At 36.1% G+C, this 19,253-nt stretch overlaps 4 protein-coding genes across 4 annotated transcripts; all 4 read right to left on the bottom strand. All coding sequences in view use genetic code 12, as the record gives it.

The window, feature by feature from the left end:
• Nucleotides 1-3,110: 3,110 nt before the first annotated feature.
• DASC09_063610 (uncharacterized protein) lies at nt 3,111-4,544 on the bottom strand (the record flags this gene model as incomplete). The annotated part of the gene is made up of 1 exon (XM_064999945.1): nt 3,111-4,544. The coding sequence occupies one exon, from the start codon at nt 4,542-4,544 to the stop codon at nt 3,111-3,113; it is 1,434 nt and encodes a 477-aa protein (XP_064856017.1).
• Nucleotides 4,545-11,533: 6,989 nt separating this feature from the next.
• Nucleotides 11,534-12,967, bottom strand: DASC09_063600 (phosphatase PAP2 family protein; the record flags this gene model as incomplete). Its single annotated transcript, XM_064999944.1, has 1 exon — nt 11,534-12,967. One exon carries the CDS (start codon nt 12,965-12,967, stop codon nt 11,534-11,536), a length of 1,434 nt encoding a protein of 477 aa, XP_064856016.1.
• Nucleotides 12,968-14,095: 1,128 nt separating this feature from the next.
• SPO7 (Nem1-Spo7 phosphatase regulatory subunit SPO7) lies at nt 14,096-15,856 on the bottom strand (the record flags this gene model as incomplete). The annotated part of the gene is made up of 1 exon (XM_064999943.1): nt 14,096-15,856. One exon carries the CDS (start codon nt 15,854-15,856, stop codon nt 14,096-14,098), a length of 1,761 nt encoding a protein of 586 aa, XP_064856015.1.
• An 838-nt stretch (nt 15,857-16,694) lies between these two features.
• Nucleotides 16,695-19,019, bottom strand: SEC1 (Sec1p; the record flags this gene model as incomplete). The annotated part of the gene is made up of 1 exon (XM_064999942.1): nt 16,695-19,019. One exon carries the CDS (start codon nt 19,017-19,019, stop codon nt 16,695-16,697), a length of 2,325 nt encoding a protein of 774 aa, XP_064856014.1.
• Between the last annotated feature and the right edge of the window lie 234 nt (nt 19,020-19,253).

Here is a 19,253-nt window from a genome sequence, read left to right as displayed (position 1 = left end):
TCTTTTTTCTTTTTCTTTGTATCTTGACCTTCGGGGTGATAATAATAATAATAATAATAATGATAATAATTCGGATGACAGATAATAATGTTTTTGTAGATTTTGATTGTAATTTATCATAATCAATTACAGCCTCACTTTTTTTTTTTTTTTTGACTTGGGAATTGATTATTTGGTTCGTTTTTCTCTCACATTCTCTGTTGTTGCTGGTGGTCCAAAGTGTCATTCTCATTTAAAGGACTTTTTTTCATTTATTGATTACGGTTTCTTCCTTCTTGGATGAAAAAAATTTAAAATTCTGAAAAGGAAATCTCAACCCCGGTTGTCAATGAGCAAAAATACATCACAACACAACACAACACAACACAACACAACACAACACAAAGAAGAAAAAAAAAAACAAAAAAAAAAACACCGGCATTCGTATTGTATTGTTGAGATCTATAATATCGACCCACCCATATCATATTATCCATCAATTACTTCCTTCCTTCCTGCCCGGTTGGTTGTAATGATATTATTAACTTACATATCCACCAAAAAAAACAAAACAAAACATAATAAATAATTTAATTATGAGACAACTGATTAAATACTAACTAACTGACTGACTGACTGACTCGGCCGTAATATTTTCATCCTCCTGTGTTTCGCTAAATAGCACATTCCTCATTTACCTCCTGTAGATTTATTCATTTCTCCCAATGAAAGATTGACGATAGTTCGTTTTGCATTCCCAGTTGATTTTTTTTGTTTATTAAACTTTTAACCTTTCAACAATATGATTCTCGAGAGGTTAAATTAAATTAATCAATCAAATTAAAAATTAATAATTACGGAAAACTGTCAAAAAAGATTTGCTCGAGTCGTAAATCATACTCACCGTGTTTTTTTGTTTTTCAAGTGCCGGCCGGGCCCAAACTTGGTGAATACTTTGATGGGAAACGGTTATTTATTTCTTTATTTCTTCTTCTTCAATTGTAGATAATACTATCTCCCATGTTGACAATAGCGGGGGGTTACCATTGATCCGGGAGAGAAATAATAATCATTATTGGCTTACTTACGATTATAATAATAAATCAATCAATCAATCAATCAATCAAATCATCAGCTCGCTCCGGAAAAGGATATGATGCGGCCGATGGATGATGGTTAATGAAAAACTCATTTAATCACGGTAATGAAATAATAATAATCAACTCGGTGTCCCTTTCTTTCTTTCTTTTTCAATGACTAATATTATGTATGTATGTATCTATCTATCTATCTATCAATGATAAAATAATATCATTATAGTGAATGAGAATATTGGAATATCAGTCCATATTATTTATTTATTTATTTTATTCTCTTTGAAAAATCCATTATTTAACGTGCAGGGTGGAAAATAAACAAAAAACAAGAAAACCCCCAGAAATTTTCCAGTTTGTCACACCATATTTTTATTTTATTTTTATTTTTGTTGTCATCTTTATTTTTCATTTTTCATTTTCATCCCAAAGAATAAACATTTGTTCTCCTTTTGGGGTCTTATTCGCTGGAAAAGAAAAGCGAAAAAAAAAAAAAAAAAGAAAAAAAAAGAAAAAAAAGAACCCTCTGAAGAAAGAAAATCTTCCAATAAGAACTTTTCCAGGGTTTTTTTGCTTTCTCCAACAGGGTATACAGGGTATACAGGGGGTAGGTAGCTGGGTAGCTAGGTAGTTAGTAGGTGGCTAATAGGCAGCCAGCTATTTTTCTTTTTCTTACCAATTGGTAAACAAACTTCTTCCATGGATAAACCATAAGTAGCAGTAGTATTATAGTGTACACAAACCAATAACGACGTTCGTTGGGATAAATTAATTCCCATACTGAACAACACATTGTACGTCCGATAATCCCTTACCTATTGTCCAGCAACCACCAACCCTAGATGTGGTAGCTGGCCTACTACATTGGTTGAGAAGGACCATCCCAAAAGCCAAACAACAGAGTGGGATCTTCGATCCTTGCTTACCTTATACAACAACAACCGGTGTTTTGATATTCTAGACTTTTTTTTTTTCCCCCAATAATTGATTTTTCGTAATTGATAATGCAGAGATAACTTTAATAGTAATAAATAATCGTAAGGATAAAATATATATATTAGATTGTTACAGTAACAAAAAAAATATGTTGGTATGAGAATCAATCCGCCTACTACACTACTGTAACTGTATCATGCGGAGTACGTCCTTAACTTATAATGACTTATTTATATTCGTTTATATAGTTATTCGAGTGAAGGTTTTGTGTTAGTTTGATTATAGACTGGAACCGCAGTGTAGGTAGGGTATTTTTGGTAGAGTTATATATATATATATATACAATAGAGAGCTACAACCATTGGTTGTGTACAACCGGTTGCCAATTGACATCGCTTGCATGCAACAACAGAGTTTGTGTCCAAATAAACGTTGACTTCTTCTCCCAACAGTGCGGATCTTCTGGCTGGAACAATAAGAATAATAAAAATAATAATAAAAATAATAATAATAATACATGGAAATGGTGGATCGATGTTTCAAACACTTGTTGGTTGTTGTCAATTGAAGAAGTAAACTATAACAGGTTGTTATACTGATAAATAATATAGTAATGAATAAGTAATAATAATGGATAATATAGTAAGTAGTAGTAATAATAATAATAATAATAATAATAATAATTATAATACTGCTCAGAAAAAAACCCATTTCTAAAATTCGAAGAATAAAATAAAAAAAAAATAGTTTCAGCAGTTGAATAATTTAAATGAATGAATGAAATGACAGGCAAGCAATAAATATTCTAATGACAATTGACAAAACTAAAAAAAAACTAAAGACAAAATCAAAATCGAAAAAAAAAAAAAAAAAGAACAAAAAAATATAATAAAGATTCGTTAAGTAATGATCATCACAATTGTATTTCTTCAAGGAAATACTTTAAAACAAAAAGAATAAGCAGATAATAAGCAAGTAGCAGCAAAATGAATGACTAATATGAGTAAACCAAAAACAGAAAAGCAGCAGCAATAATAGAGGAGGAGGGGATATTCTGTATATGAGAAAGAAAGAAAAGAAAAAAAACTCATTCTCTCCTAATCAAGATCTCATCACCAATCTACTCAAATAACTACCATGGGTTTCCTTTTGCTGATTGGTGGACCCAGGCGATGGTAACGGACTGGAAATCACTGACGATATCGTAGTCTCACTGCCTTTCCTACTGAAAGTCGAGTATCCATCTTCGTAGTCGGAATTTGACGACGAGGCAGAGGAATATCCATCAGGACTTCTTTCGGGATCATAATGCGGCGAAGACGATGGTGTTGGGATAGGGTGGCCAGACGATTGATGATGATGATGATGATGATTATTATTATTATTATTATGAGGATTGGTCATTGACGAGTTAGTCGAGAGGTTGAGGTATATTTGTTGTTGGTGATGATACAACTCTTGTTGACGCTTGATTTCTTTTTCTTCTTCTTTGAGCGCCATGATGTGTGACACCGCCACTTTATGGATCTTATGGATCATCTCGTTGATTTCTTTGTAGTCGGTGCTGGTATAGTTTTGGAAAATGGTATTGGAAACCGTGGCGATCGAATAAATAAGACGGTTGATTTCGTCGTTATCGTTAGTCCCGGTATAAAACGACAACGAGTCTTTGGATTGGCCACAAGTATTATTATCATCATTATTGGTAGTATTAGTAGTAGCATCGGTCTTGTTATCATCCAAGATTTTTTGTAAATTGTTAGGCTTGATGTTGAAATGACTTTCTTCATTGAGAATCAATATCGACAACAACTTCTTGATCAATCTTGCCAAATTGGCAGGGTCGGCCATGATAAAGTGACCAGAGTACAAACTCAACTCGATAATGAAGCTTTTCACAAAAAACATTTTTTGATGATCGGAAGCGATGGTACCATCGATAGAATCATTCATCAACTGGAGTTCATGAAGGTTGAAACACCAGTTGTAAGCGGAAATTTGCGACACGCTCCATTCCAAAGTGTTCAAGATATGTCTTTCCATTTGGATGAACATCCCTTCGTCGTATCCACATGATGGCCCGCATAGTTGGACGAATTCAATGACTCTAGGGATCCGGCTTCTTTGGGTAGGGCCCTGGCATCTATTTGGAATCGGTTTATTGAGAGAGCTGACAATATGGTTGCAACCACCTTCGTGTTTCGCGGCAATCCAAATACAAGTACACCCGACCAATTGGGCTTGAGACTTGAGCACCACTCTTTTGGAGCAGTATCTATCAAATAACTTCACGGCGTCGTAAAAGATTCCTGGAGATAGTTTGGTTCTTTTGGTCACTTTGAAAAGGAAATCCAAGAGTGGGGCACGAAGATCAAGGGTCAATTCTGGTTGCGACTTGATCAATGAAATGTCTGGTCTATACAATTGAGAAATGTCTTGGAGGTTAACCGACAATTCATCGTGATATTCATTGATGGTTTTAGTGTGGATTGATAATTCTGATTGCACTAGTTGGATAGGATATAGTTTGGACATGTTATAAAAATAATATATTCATGAATGTGTGTGGGTGGATATGGTATGAGGAAAGGAAAAAGTGTTACGTTACTTTCTCTAATGATGTGTGTGTGTGTGTGTGAAAGGTATAATGAATATAATATAATATAATATAATATGATATAGTATAGTATAAGGTATTATGAGTTATTCTTCTCAACCTTGATTATCTTATAAGGATGACTGATCTGTCTTGTTGTTTCGAATTATAACCAAAAAAAAGAAAACTAAGGCGTCACAATTTATATTTATATAATCTACCCTGGGGAAAAAAAAATTATATGTGAATATGAATATATATATATTTATATATCGTGTGTGCGATCAGAAAATTTGAATTGGAAAATTGCCCCGAAATTAAGCTTTCGTGAGATTTTAATTTAATTAATGGGTTTTTTTCTTTTTCGGACGGCGCGTGCAGCACCGCACAGCCACTTGCAGGCAAAAAGGATTTGGGCGACCGAGCGACGACGATCTCCTTTTTTCTGCTTGTCGGGCGCAGCACTCCGCAGGAAGGCTTCCACCCCCTCCTGTCCTCCCTTACGCATTGATCGATTGGATTCTAGATCCTGGTGGGTGTGTGGGTGTAGGTGTAGGGTGTCCTTTAGGAGCACTGACACTGCCCTTTTACAAGCAGGCAGGCAGGCAGGCAGGCAGGCAGGCAGGCAGGCAAGGAAGGAAGGAGGGTTGTTAGGCAGAAACAAGTGTACCAGCCAACCGGACGGCTGCTGACAGTTTATCCTTAAGAGAATGGGTTAATTGGGAAAATACTAATTATAATAAATAATAATAATAATAATACTAATACATATTATGGTGTGATGATGGTGATAATAATAATAATGATGATGATGGTTATTCTTTTTTTTTTAAAAAAAAAAAATTATTTATTATTTTCATTATCCTTCAAAATGTCAGCAGTGTAACGATAACAATGTAAAGAGGGGGATGTAATCGAAAATATAGCCACAATAACAAAAATATTACAATAAGAAGCCCCCACGAAGTATGTAATGTAAATTCCGGCCGCTACTCAACTACCCTGAGCATTTCTCTTTTATTCATATTCTTATTCATATTCATATTCTTGTTATTATTATTCTTATTCGGTTGACCTTTGGAGGAGGCGTAGGTGTAGGTGGCAATTATGTTCGATAAAAATAAACCGTACATATGTGAATATTACCTGATACAGATATAAGAATAATACCTGTCGGTATGTATGTGTGTATATATATATATATTATGGGTGGGAAATTTATTTTTTATTGTTATTCTAAGGGATTGCGGCGGATTAATCTAAGATGGATGTATATACAAATATTTGTATCTATATATGTATATATATATATTTTTTTTTTCTCTTCAGGGAAAATATAATCCATTACTCCTGTCTGACATTTTTTTTTATATCTTAATTTGTAGACATAGATAAACTACGAGATCTATGAGGACTGACTGCATCATCATCATCAATTGTGTATCTCCTTCAAAACAATAGAGAAAAATTAAAGGAAAATAGGCGACAGTTAATTATGAATCCTGTTCTTTATCATCCCTGCTATCTATCTCCTTAGAGAGATAAAAAAAAAACACACAAACACAAACACAGACAGACAGATAAAGACACATCCAGGGAACACTAAATTAGTTCCCGACCCTTGACAGGTTTCTCTATTCTTAGGGAAAGAGCAAAACAAAAGAGAGTTGACAACCACAATAAAAATAATCGGTTATCCATGTCGATCTATACACATTTTACGAGAAAAAACAGATACCTGCGAATGAATAAGATCATTAGATCATGTATATATAATATTATATAATACTAAAATTGTTTGTATGGGATTGATCCCTGGTTGGGTACTTAACCGAAAGTATTCATATATATGTTCAAACAACAACAAATATTATTATTATCATCGATCAATTAAATCTCCCGTATCTTTCTACTTCATGGTAATTCCAATCCTTACAGTTATTCAATTTAGATATGGTTTGTTTTTGAAACTAGGATGAGTGTAAATAATAATAAAAATGAAACAGAGTTTGGATCTCCTCCTCCTCCCTTAAAAAAAATAAATAAGAATGAAAAGGGATGGATGGTACAGTAATATATCCCAGGGTGGTGAGGAAGGGATGGATGTAAAACAAAAGATTAAAAAACCAAACAGGAGGAACCCATATACATATATATATATATATATATCGTTCCCGATCAGTGATTCCATTCAATCTCTATACCTGCCTGCCTGCCTCAAATATCTGTGATCATGATACAGGTGGCTTTTTTTTTCCCTCCTTCTCTGCCTCTCGCTCGCCCTTGTACATAGTCATCATAATACACCTCTAATATAATAAGTAAAGAGGCACACACACACAATTCTGTAGCGTAGCGCGTCGAGAACTGATGGGTTACATCTTACCCTCCTTTCTTTCTTTCTCAGCAGAAGGGAGAATTTTACTCGATACGGCAGCAGGGACGCTGCATACACCATGCGTCAGAAAGTGTGGGTCTGCATAAGTCATCCATGCCACCCACCAGCCGGTAGACGACGACAGCGACAACGATACTTGTAACAGATTGTTGATGGGGATTTAAAGCACATTGGAGGGAGGGGGGGAGAGGAGGGAGAGCAAAGGCACCGTCTGTTTTGTTTCAAGTTCTCCAAGTATTCGGCAAAATTGTTAAGAACAAGAAGAAGAAGAAAAAAAAAAAAAAAAGTTTATATCCTTCGTTTGGCGTATTTCCTTTTTTTGGCGTGGGGGAGGAAGGGGGGTGGTGGTGTCTTTGCAACATAAGGCCTGGAGAATCAATCGGCCATACAATTTCAGGACCTCCAAGAATAATAATAATAATAATAATAATAATAATATACCACCATATCCTATTAACAACCATAACCATACCATTCTATTATAAATCACTGTTGATCATCATCAGGAAACCAGTAATACATGGAAAACGGTTTTCCTATTAGGGAGTGTGTGTGTGTCAGTAAATGCCTTCATGATACAGCGCTGCAAATCCGCAAGGCATCAATCACCATTTGACAATGCGATTTTCTTTCTTTTCTTCCCTCCCCACCCCTATCAGTATTCCGGTATCTATCTTTTCTTCCCAATGGGGGTTTTTTCTTGACACTATCATGGTGGTTGCTGTTGTTTCAAATCGCTGATCAAAAGGTTATCTAGTGCTTTTTTTGATCGACACACACACACACACACACACCAATGAGACAGATGCCATTTTAGATTTGATTCATGGCGATATGTTTGTTTTTGATCAACGCCGATTTTCAGTTTCCTAAGATGGAAAGGATTTTTGCAATGGTATGGGCAGAAAAAAAAAAAAAAAAAGCCCATCTTTTCTTTCCTTAAATAGAAACACTTGAAATAACTGTTCTTTTTAACAACGATTTTAACGCCCATTGCATTCGTGTTGAAAAAAAAAAAAAAAAAATAAAAAAAAATTGATCGTCGTTTGATTCAAGGACTGAGCTAGGTAGGCTGCGCTAAAAACTAAAACGTCTTTTCACTAGCTTTAAACAAATCAAAAAAAAAAAAAAAAAAAAACACCCCTCATACAACAGCACTAATTTATATTGAATGGTTTACTCGGGGAGGATGATGCTTTGTGATGACACTTGGCATGATTTGGCTTATCGAATGACACATATAAATAATGATAAAGATAAAGAAGGTGTGATAAATTATTTTTTTTTTATTTTTTATTTTTATTTTTATTTATTTTTTATAGGGCGGTTCACAGGAGGTGTGTTGGATACAGAAATGTGCAACGTATCAGTGTGTAGTATCTATCTAGTCTAGAATCATGATCCATCGTCGACTGTTCCCACCGATCACCGTGTATGGGTCGTTAGTGTCCCCCCTAAAAATTTGATTCAACAATTATTAGGGTGTAGTCAACTATAGCTTAAATCAACCGGTGTTAGTTAGTTGGTTTTAAAATCCAATAAGTCTCTTTTTTTGTTATAACGTAACTTTTTTCCTTGCTTGCTACGCTAAATGGTTTTCTCACTTTTACGTCAAAAAGTGTTTCAAGTATCAACATCACTTGGGTAGTCTTTCAAAATATTCCCATGACAATAGGTGTCCTGTATTGAAACTCGTGTAATCCTCGGGACTTTCTTTTAACACTTTGTGGGGGAGGGAGGGGTTTTCTTCCAACTAGTTTCCGAGAAGAGGAGTTTACATTTTTTCAGTCGAATACTTACTAACTTACTTACTTACTTACTTACTTACTTACTTACTTACTTACATACGTTCGACATCACCACCATGATATATTTATTTTATTTTTATCCCACCCCGATTATAATAATCCCCCCTTGGGCTTATGCCCGCCCTCCTCCTCCCGACTACAGATGCTCCTACGAGTTTTTATTCTCTTCTGGTCCTTCCCTTCCCTTCCCTTCTTTTTGATTTTTTTTGATTTTATTTGTTTGTCTGTTTGTGCTTTTATCAGTGCAGACAGTGGTGGCTTATTTCATATGTTGAAGCTGAACGGAGTTTTTTTTTGTCTCATAGGTTTTTTTTTTGTTTCAAGAATGTACCAAATGATGTTTTTCTTATTGTCCCATCTCTTCATGAAAAAAAAAAAAAAGCAAAAAACAACAATAACACCCCAATATGAATCTTTGTCAAGATAATAATAATAATAATAATAATAATAATAATAATAATGATAATAATAATAATAATAATAATAATAATAATAAAACATAGAAGACAGTTAGTTTAGTCTAGTTGATAATAATAATAATGGTTTCCCACCTGCATCATCATCGCCGTGGCATGGGCATGGCGTACGGCCAAAAAAGAAGTATACTCTCTTGCATGAATGACAACATGTCTCTGTCTATTTTGGAATCACAGAAGTTTCAATTGATCTCATAATGATCGAAAATTACAAAATGTTGTCTTACAAAAAACTGCATATCTTTTTTTTATTTTTTTTTTTTTTTGAGAGAGAGGGGGGGTGATGTTGAAAGTAAAGTAGTGCAAAGCAAGTTCTGAGTGCATCCATCCATCATGCGTAGAGGGTGGGTGCTATGGCAAGAATTATCAGTGTTGTAAAATATCATATTTTGAATATAATGTTTGAATATAATGTTAGATAGATAGATAGATAGATATAGATATAGATATATAAGAAGAATCAGTCCTCATTTTTAAACAAACAGTCCTATAAGTAATTAGTAGAGATCGTGTTCAACAAGGAGAGTCAGGGTGTGGGCTCTCTGTTTTTGCTTTTGTTTTTGTTTTTTCCCAAGCGTATACGTACTACTCCATAAGCATATATCTCTATCTATCTATCTATATATCGCTTATAGTGGTAATTGCATAACAATTAGCGAGGCATCAAATCCCTCCCGCGTATTCGCTGTACTGTTTAAGGGTAACAACAATGTAAGCTTTTTTGGCAAGTAAATCCTCGGATTTTCTCTCTGGTAATCATATTCTCTTCGCTGAGGGATTAGGGTTTTGGGGAAAAATGATATCACCATCCTACACACAGACTCCAACACGATTTTAATTGATTCTATGGTGAAAAACAACAACAACAGCCCACCCACCCACCCACGGCAATTCTGGTTCTCTCTCTCTCTCTCTCTCTCGTATATATTGATTGCTATAGCTTATTTATAAGGTTTTTTTTTCGGAAGAAGAAAGAAGACCAAAAAAAAAAAAAACCTTTCCTGAAATTGGAAGTACTCACAGTTCCTATTTTGAAACAATTTCAATGCAATTGGTAAACTTATTATGATAACTTCGTTGTGATGTTCCATTTCTGGAATCCGGTTTTTTTGGGACCCATCCATGTATTGGCAATGTTGTTTGTGTGTTTCTATCAAAAAAAAATATTTAGCAAACAATTATTTTAGACTGTTACTATTAAAGAATCTGTAATTTTAGCTTGGTCTTGTATTAATCCACGGATTGAGAGCCTTGTAAGAAAATTAGATCTACTAAATGATTGTATCGAATGAAATATAAAATCATTTGTTAAAGTAAAGTATGAAATACTTTGCAAAGGTTTGAGCATCTCTTTTAAAATAAGAATAATAAAATGGAAAAAAACGACAGAGATCTCTCCATTTGAATAATTCGATCTTCTGTTAGAACAATCGAATAGTTCTAGAAGATAATAGAGGATAATAGAGAGTAAAAGAAAGTAATAGAAAGTAATAGAGGATAATAGAAAGTAATAGAAAGTAATAGAAAGTAATAGAATATGACAGGAATAGATGTTCTGGAAAATCTAAGAGAATTCTTCTAAATACTAGAATATCTTGCAAAAAATTATTAATGACAGATAGTGTCCTAGGTCATTAACAACAGTATCTGTGATCACTGGTGTGATCTCTTTTATGCTGGGAACAGTATCTATGATACCTATGCTACAGAATCCACCATCCAGCATAACAGAATCATCAAAATTAGCAGTAACTTCAGCCCCAAAAAGTCTAATAACTACCCACAGTTTCAATCATTATCTCAATTAACAAGTAATTACTAGTACATTTGAAGAAATGAAAAAAAAAAAAAGCAGATATTTCACAAACAAATTCTATACTATATGACTAAACTTTAGCAGACAAAAAAAAGGGGAAAAAAAAAAAGGTACCACAATGATATCAATAATTTGAGCTATCCTTCAAGATATATATATATGTATATATATAAAATAAGCTAACTATTTGTAGCATAAGGTTTTTTTTTTTTTTTTTTTATTTTAAAATGAAAACTAGCACTTTTCTATTCTCGTAATGAATTGAATCTTGGATAAAAATAAATAAAGGATCCTGGAAATCGTATTCCCAATAGTAGTAATTGATAACAAAGATACTGGAAAACATACTTGAATACTAATAAGCAAATATTTCAGAAATCATACCTCAATGATATAAACCACCCTTCCCCATCTACTACACTATACTATACTATACTTTATAAGGTTGGTAATCGAGTCCCAATAATTTCACCGCCACCGCAAATCCAACCGTCGCCATGCACGGAATCCCTGCGTACACAATCAATCTGGTGACGATTTCCACATCATACCTTGGCTTCAACGCCCCACAAGTTTCCAACACCCCTTTATGACCCTTTGCTTCTTCTCCATCATCATCATGCTTTTTATGTGTGCCAATGGACTCTGGAGGATTATCACCTTGTTGATCCTCGACCTGCGTTGGTCTTTGGGTGATACTCTTGACAAACTTTGGGAAATCGGCGACTTCATCCTCATCGAGCCTCTTCATTGAACTTTGATAGATATTGTCGTACGATTCATTCGATAAACTCACGGGATTCACAAAATTCCTGGGGATGTACACCCCCAACATCCCGTAAACTGGGGTCAATAACCGAAGAAAGAATTTCTTACTCACCGCTTTCCATACCACCACAAGTCCTACCCCCACCACCACCCTGGCAATAGTCTTGAACCACCCCAATGATTCAAATGAATAAGGCAACGTCACCGTCGAAGTCACCCCAGCCGCGGGATCCACCACTTGTTTGAAATAATCGTATTTCGCCATATAATAATTCGACAACTCAAGACCGAGCAACACCCCAATAAACGCCACCGAGTCATCAAAACACGGACAATCATCGACGGGTTGGGCATGGAAATGCACGGATAACCCCACAAACACCACCACTCCTACCGGGAGCCACCAATGGAATTGGTCGCTGGTAAGTAATGGGTCCCAAATCTTCGAGATTTGCAACCGAGAAATGAAACAAAATACCCCAATTGACGTGCCGCCCAACACGTCCATGAACCCGTGCATCCCACAATAAACTCTCCCAAACATCAAACTCACACAGTATCCCACGACAAATAGCGACACCGCAAGGTTCGGGAACCACCCCATTTCCGCAAAATAGAACTGTAAGTAGTAATAGAACAACACCATCGTCACCGAGGTGGCATTGGCAGAATGCGACGATGGGAACCCGTACTCTTTGGCAGTGTACCCGCTCATGGTGATCCGATGCAACGGTGGGGATTGGGGACGTGGAAGACAGAAATAATCTTTGGCCACCCCGGAAATGAATATCCCAAACCCAAGCACCCATACCAAATCCCGGGTGATCTCAACAAACCCAAACCAGAACGGCAACGGTAACATGATCACGTAAAACGTGTGCGATGCCAAATTGGCGCTCCAGGCAAAATACACGTCCAAGAAATCACACCGGAGCCGTTTTTGAATCTTGAACACCATTCGGGTTTCCTCAGCGATGATGGGCAATAACATAGCTCGAAGCTTGTATCGCAATGGCGAAAGCTTGAGCTTATAGTATGAATCGGATTTGTTGCCAGCGTCGGCCTGGGTGTTGGTCAATAAGTCTGCGACCCCCATTTGGTGATACTATATTGTTGATCCAAATGAATAAAAAATAAATAAATAAATGAACAAAAAACGGAAGAGGGGGAGGGTTAATAATTTTATTATTCGATAAAAAGAATGACAAACAACAATGACTAGAAGGGGAATAAATCAATTATAAAAATCTCCCAAAATGTGCATGGAGTTTTATGATAGATAGATACATACATACCACACACCCTTTGGCATTTTTTTTTTTGTCCCCTAATTTTTTTTGTGATTTTTTTTGATTTTTTAGCCAGCTCATGTATGCTGCTACACAACACAACATATATATGCCTTAAACAATAAGAAAGAATAAAACTATCATTTCCAAAAGAATGTATATCTATTTATATACCTAAAAATGAACAATAAATGTGGAGTCCAGAAAAAATAATAATAATAAAGCAAACCCAAGATATGTAAAAACAAAACCAAGAATATTCAAAAGAGTAGTAAGATATAATGACAGATAACAAAATCAAAGCAGAGCAAAAATAAAGCAATCATCAAGATAGAGAAATAGAGAGACAGAGATAAAAAAAAACAAAAAACAATGTTAAAGTATGTGAAAAAAAAAAAGTTATGATCTCTTTCAAAACTAGAGTAGGGTCAAATATAGGAGGAGGGGAAAAAGAAGAAGTGCAAACTAATGATTTGAATAAAACTCCAAAGGAAAAAAATAAACATAAAAGCAATAAAATAAATAAATGGCGGGCAACTAGCATTAAAAAATAGCAAAAAATAGCAAAATCGAACAACAATACAAATCGTAGTAGCTTGGATTTGACCGTCACCGATTTGTGGGACTAAGCATCTTCCTTAGCAGCAGAAGAAGAGGCAGCAATGATTGGGACAACAGCAGTACCAAAAGTATCATCATAATCATTAGTACCACGAGAGACCATACCATTATAGTCAAAGTAGATCATGGCTCAGAAGTAACGTAAGAAGGCACAACCAGCAGTAGTGAGTGAGAGAGAGAGAGAGAGAGAGAGAGAGAGAAAGAGAGAGAGAGAGAGAGGGAGAGAGAGAGAGAGGGAGAGAGAGAGAGAGAGAGAGAGAGAGAGAGAGAATTGAGTAAAAGCTGTAATGCTTTTTTTTTTTTTCTTGCAAGGGTCACGAATATCTCCTTCTATTTGCCGAACTAGGTGTTCTCTTCTGAAGCTTCTCTTGTAAACGGTTGATATCCTCACCATCAAAAGTGTTCATTCTCTCTTCATCATCTTGAATAAATTCGTCAAGTACCTCGGATGAATCATAGTCTATTGGTTTAGATAAATTCAATTCGGGAATCGACAAATTGATCTGAGACTTTCTTCTAACCCTACGGTCATCACGATCTTTTTTAAGTAATTCGGTTTTGTTCATGATCGCGGAATTTGACGACAAAACAGGAGAAGTGGTGACTTTAGAATCATTTGGCTCTGGTTGTTGTTGTTGTGCTTCAAAAGACTTGAGCATTTGTGTGGTCAAAGGAGTATAAGTCTGGGACCGTGGGGTTGGTAGTGAGTTCAAGCCTGGAGAAGCACTCATGTGTAATTTCTTTGATTTTGATCTAGGGGTTCTCGTAGGCGACATCGAATGTGATCCGAGGCGAGGGGTACCGATTTTAGACACAGAATTCCCAGTTTTCTTATTAACTACTTCGTTTCTAAGAACCATTTCTTCGATCGCCACGATATCGGTATCATAGTTGATCGAATAGATCAATTTGGTTCTTCTATTGAACTCTCTCAACCAAAACTCATTTCTAAACAATTCCCAGCTTTCGCGAATGTTTGGCGTGAACACTCTGGAGTTGAGACTCAATTTGATATTAAACGTACTGTTCAAATTGATTTGGTCGTAATTAGAGCTCAAGTGGATCAATACTAATCGAAGTTTCAAAATCTTAAGGAATTGCAAAAAATCCCTCACGTAGCAAAGATTCCGGTTTATTAACACTTTCTTCAATGGCATGAAATCCTCAATGAACAGGATAGATAACCACACAATGACTTTCAAGAAAAACTTGCAAATATCCAAGAATTGGTCAATCAATGATTTAGGTAATCTGATCAACCGCAAATTCAACTGCCTTAGTGATTTGTTGGTCAAATATAAGAACCGTCTTGGCATGACGATCGTTCGTTTATATTCACCACTAATATGAAATAGCGTCAAAGTGATGACCTGGAACACTAAAAAGAACTTCAAAAACAAATTCCACAGGGAGTTTTTATCTTCAAACGCAATGATTTCACTTTCGTTATTAGACGTTGTTGAGGAAGAAGAAGTAAAATACAATTTAAGGAAAATCATCATACTGGATACAATCATCGTGAAATAGAATAATAAAAACTTGGTTCGCAATGACTGCTGCTCGGCATATTGCATTCGCAAATTCTGTTCCAATAGCAACAAGTTTCTGAATATTTTGAATTGCTTAGAACTGAACCTTGATTTCCTCTTCTTTGTCGCGGTGATGCTGGTGGACCGTACATTGGAATCGGAATTGGTCGAGCCGGTTTCCAAATCAACGCTTCTCAGTCGACTCGATCTTTTGCTCGCCACCAATTTCTTCGACTTCAGCTGGATATGTAATGGAGAATTGTCATTATTGACGAAGCTTGTTTCCCGCTTTGGCGTGGCCATTGTGGTGGTATCGAACCCATCGCTCGATGATACCGGGCTCCAACCATGAAGGTCATCGTGGATGAAATCATCAACGGCAGATGTTGGGCGGGGATCAGGGTTGGCGAACGAGTTGCTTGAGCAGTAAGATGACGGAGATGACGAAGGATCGTTGGCGTTATGGAAATTCGAGGATTTTTGAGGAAACCCATTATCATCATCATCATCATCATTGCCCAAATTTATGGGCGGCTGGAGGTTCATTGTATAAACGGGACCCACCAATAGATAAAAGGAAAAGCTAAGAAGAGTCGAGAATCAGATTCCTAAGAAAGTGTGATATTAATATTCTTATTGTTAATAGGGTTTGCCTGAGTAACGGCAAATAATGGTATCAATAATAGGATAAGGCTGTCACCTTTGCTGTTAAGCTGTTTCCCTTCTATTATTCTCTTAAAAAAATTTTTTTTTTTTTTTTTTTGGTGTGAGAGCACACGCACTTTTTTTCTGACTTGGTGTGTGTGTGTGTGTGTGTGTGTGTGTGTGTGTGTGTGTGTGTGTGTGTGTGTGTGTGTGTGCGTGTGTTAAGTAGGTCGTGCGTGTGTGGGGGGAAATGCCTCCGTATTATAAAATATAATGTAAACTCCACAATATATGATGTATTATATAATGACTTATGGAGAGAGTCTTTCTATTTCTACTTTTAATGATCTTGTTCTCTAAACTGTTTCATTTTCTGCGTCCAGCTGGCGATTCCACCACCATGATTATGGGCAATCGTGTTATACTATAATCAATTATTTATTAGGAGAAAGCTATTTTAAAAACAATTTGAACAGGAAGAAGGCAAAATGTACTCTATGTAGGTGGTAAAAAAAAAAAAAAAATTCACAGTTAAATTAGGAAAACGAATAAGCATAAGAACAATAATAATAATCTTTTGGCAGTGTAGAAAACATCGATGAAATGTCAAGTTAAAGATTAAGGGAACCCAGCAATAACTCATAAGACGCACAAAATAGAATAAAACAAGAAAAAAAAAAAAGTCAAAAAAAAATCATTGAAATGATTATAAAATTCCTTGGAATCACGAATAATTCATTTATTTTTTGAATTTCAAACCAAATTTATGCTTCTTTTCCTTAGGTTTATCAGATGTTGCTGGAGCACTACTAGATTTCATCATTCCTGGCCGTTGTCCCCAGCCACCTTTACCAGATTTATCCTTCATTGAAGATTGTGGTTGTTGTTGGGGTTGTTGTTGTGATTGGGGTTTAGGGAAATCATTATCTAACAAATACTCCGGAACTTTCCCATTGCTTTCCCTGTGTAATTTGAATTCAATGTACGGGTTCAATTCTTTGGCATTGGTATTATTCAAGTTTTGGATATTGAAAATGGTTTCCCCTGGACAAAGAATATGTTCACTTCCAAGATACACGTCTTTGTTGGTGGTCTCACCGATATCGTGGGCCGCCTTGATTTCTGCAGGAGTAATCCCTCCAATCATATAAGCAAAGATTTTTTGACGATTAGTCTTTGTTTTGGAGCGCGTGGACCAAGTTGATTGAAGATTCTTGTTTCTTAAAGAGGTGGAATTACTAGAAATCGAAGAATGACTGCCCCCAGTAACCGACTCTTCAAGCAACGTGTTGTTGGCTTCATTGGCAAATGGGAATTCTGACAATTCTTCGTTATTATTCTTGGCAAGGCTGGAAATCACTTTGGCAATCGCCGGCTTGTATCTGGAAGTGTTGAGTTGTGAGTTATCGATTTCGCCATATTCGATATTTCTTGGTTTATCATCCTTGTGCTGCTGGTGATGTGAATGAGGATTCATGGCAAGTTTAATAACATCATGGTTCAACAAGTTCAAGTTCTTGAATAGTTGGATGTACCCTTGCAATTCCCGCTCATTATAAACCCCGATAAACTTCAAGAGCTTGGATAAATCGTCAAGGAAAATCCCGTCTTTTTTCTTCAACACGTACAACACAATCAATCTGATCTTATAAGTGACATCCAACGCTTTCATCTCATCAAGGGTGGCAACCATGTTGTCGGTCAATTTTTGTAATCTGATGAATTGGCCATCAATATCGTACCCATCGGCCGCCATGGTTTGTTCAAGGTCGGCAAGGGCAGATAGTTTCAATTCCATACTCATTTTCAAAAACCGTTCAATGAGTTGTTTATGTAAAGTTAATAATCTACGGTCTTCGTTGAATTCTTGGGAATGCGCCATGATGTGAAGAATATCGGTGGTACTTTTGGCGTTGGAAGTGTTCATCAATAATGGATTGTCTTCCACCATTTTTTTGATATCGTCATTCAACATGTCATAGGCTTTTGCAATGTGCAAGTACCGGTACTTGTCAAAATACTTGTCCTTTGCTCTAGTGGTGAGCTTGGAGACTTTTTTAATCTTGGTACCTCTAGCGTTTTCTGAAGAGTAAAACACCACCGATGATTTGTTATTGAATTCCGAGCGGGGCAAATAGTCATAAATCATTGATTCATAGTTGAATTCGTGTAAAAATAGTTCCATCAAATCAATAGAACGATCAACTATCACCAAGATCGATCTTTCAGGACTTGCGGAGCTGGCGGCACCACCACCCACCCCAGAGTTCGGGTTGAACTTTGGGTTATTTCTGAGATAATCATCCAATTTTTCTTGAAGTTTTGTCGCCACGAGCTTGGAGACTATTGATGATTGATGGAATGAAATTTTTGGCGAGTAGTACCTAATGATTGGGTACTCATTGGTTACAATACACACATTCAACAAACTATTAACCACCCCATCGATCATGAAGTTGACAAAGTTTCTAAAACTTGGGTTGAAAAAAACCTGCATCGAGTACATGTTGAGGGTCAACTTATCCGAATAAGTTTGGTAATCTTGTTTAGATTTTTCGACAAGTTTTGGATCGTTATCATCGAAATCTTTTTGTACTGGGACGCTTGGGTCCAAAGTGGTATCATAAGTGGTCAAAAACACTTTATTGTCGACTGGCAAATAATTGAAATTGAACACTTTGATGAATCGTATCAATTTATAGATGGGGTTGTTATTTTGGGAGAAACTTTTGATGGTGTGTGAAACTGATGGGCTAGGTAGCACATAGATGAACATGGAGCGATATCTGGGAGGAGAGACTTTGAAGTCAGTCTTTAAGCAATTAAGGGAAAATGTGGTGGGGTCGATGATATACACGGCGTCGATCGAAGGTTTAGACTTTCTTTTGGAGTCCAAACGCTCTACTGCGGTGACGTATCTGAGCAAAGTTTTTCTGTCGATTAAGGAGTCGACAAGGAACTCTGTGGTTTCGTCGAGCACCAAATATTTAAGGCCATTATCTGTTTGGATGGCATTTATATGGTCCAATAGGGCCTTTCTTTGCAATTCGATAAGATCGGCCATTGGACAGTTTGGGAAGGTATATATTATTTAGTCTTGTGTGTGTGTGTGTGTGTGTGTGTGTGTGTGTTTATTATTTTACTTTTTTATTTTTTTTTTTTGAGTTGGCCTATATGTTTATTGGAGAGGCAAGAAAGAAAAAGAAGGGAAGTTTATATACATAGAGTAGATAGTTGATGGATGGAGATGAAAGGACAAATGATTACACAATAAAAAATAGAGAAGAAAAAAATGACA

Source organism: Saccharomycopsis crataegensis, assembly GCF_037102585.1.
Source record: "Saccharomycopsis crataegensis DNA, jcf7180000000098, whole genome shotgun sequence".
Taxonomy (NCBI): domain Eukaryota; kingdom Fungi; phylum Ascomycota; class Saccharomycetes; order Ascoideales; family Saccharomycopsidaceae; genus Saccharomycopsis; species Saccharomycopsis crataegensis.
The sequence above is the reverse complement of the archived record's forward strand: the minus strand, read 5'-3'. Positions and strand labels throughout refer to the sequence as shown.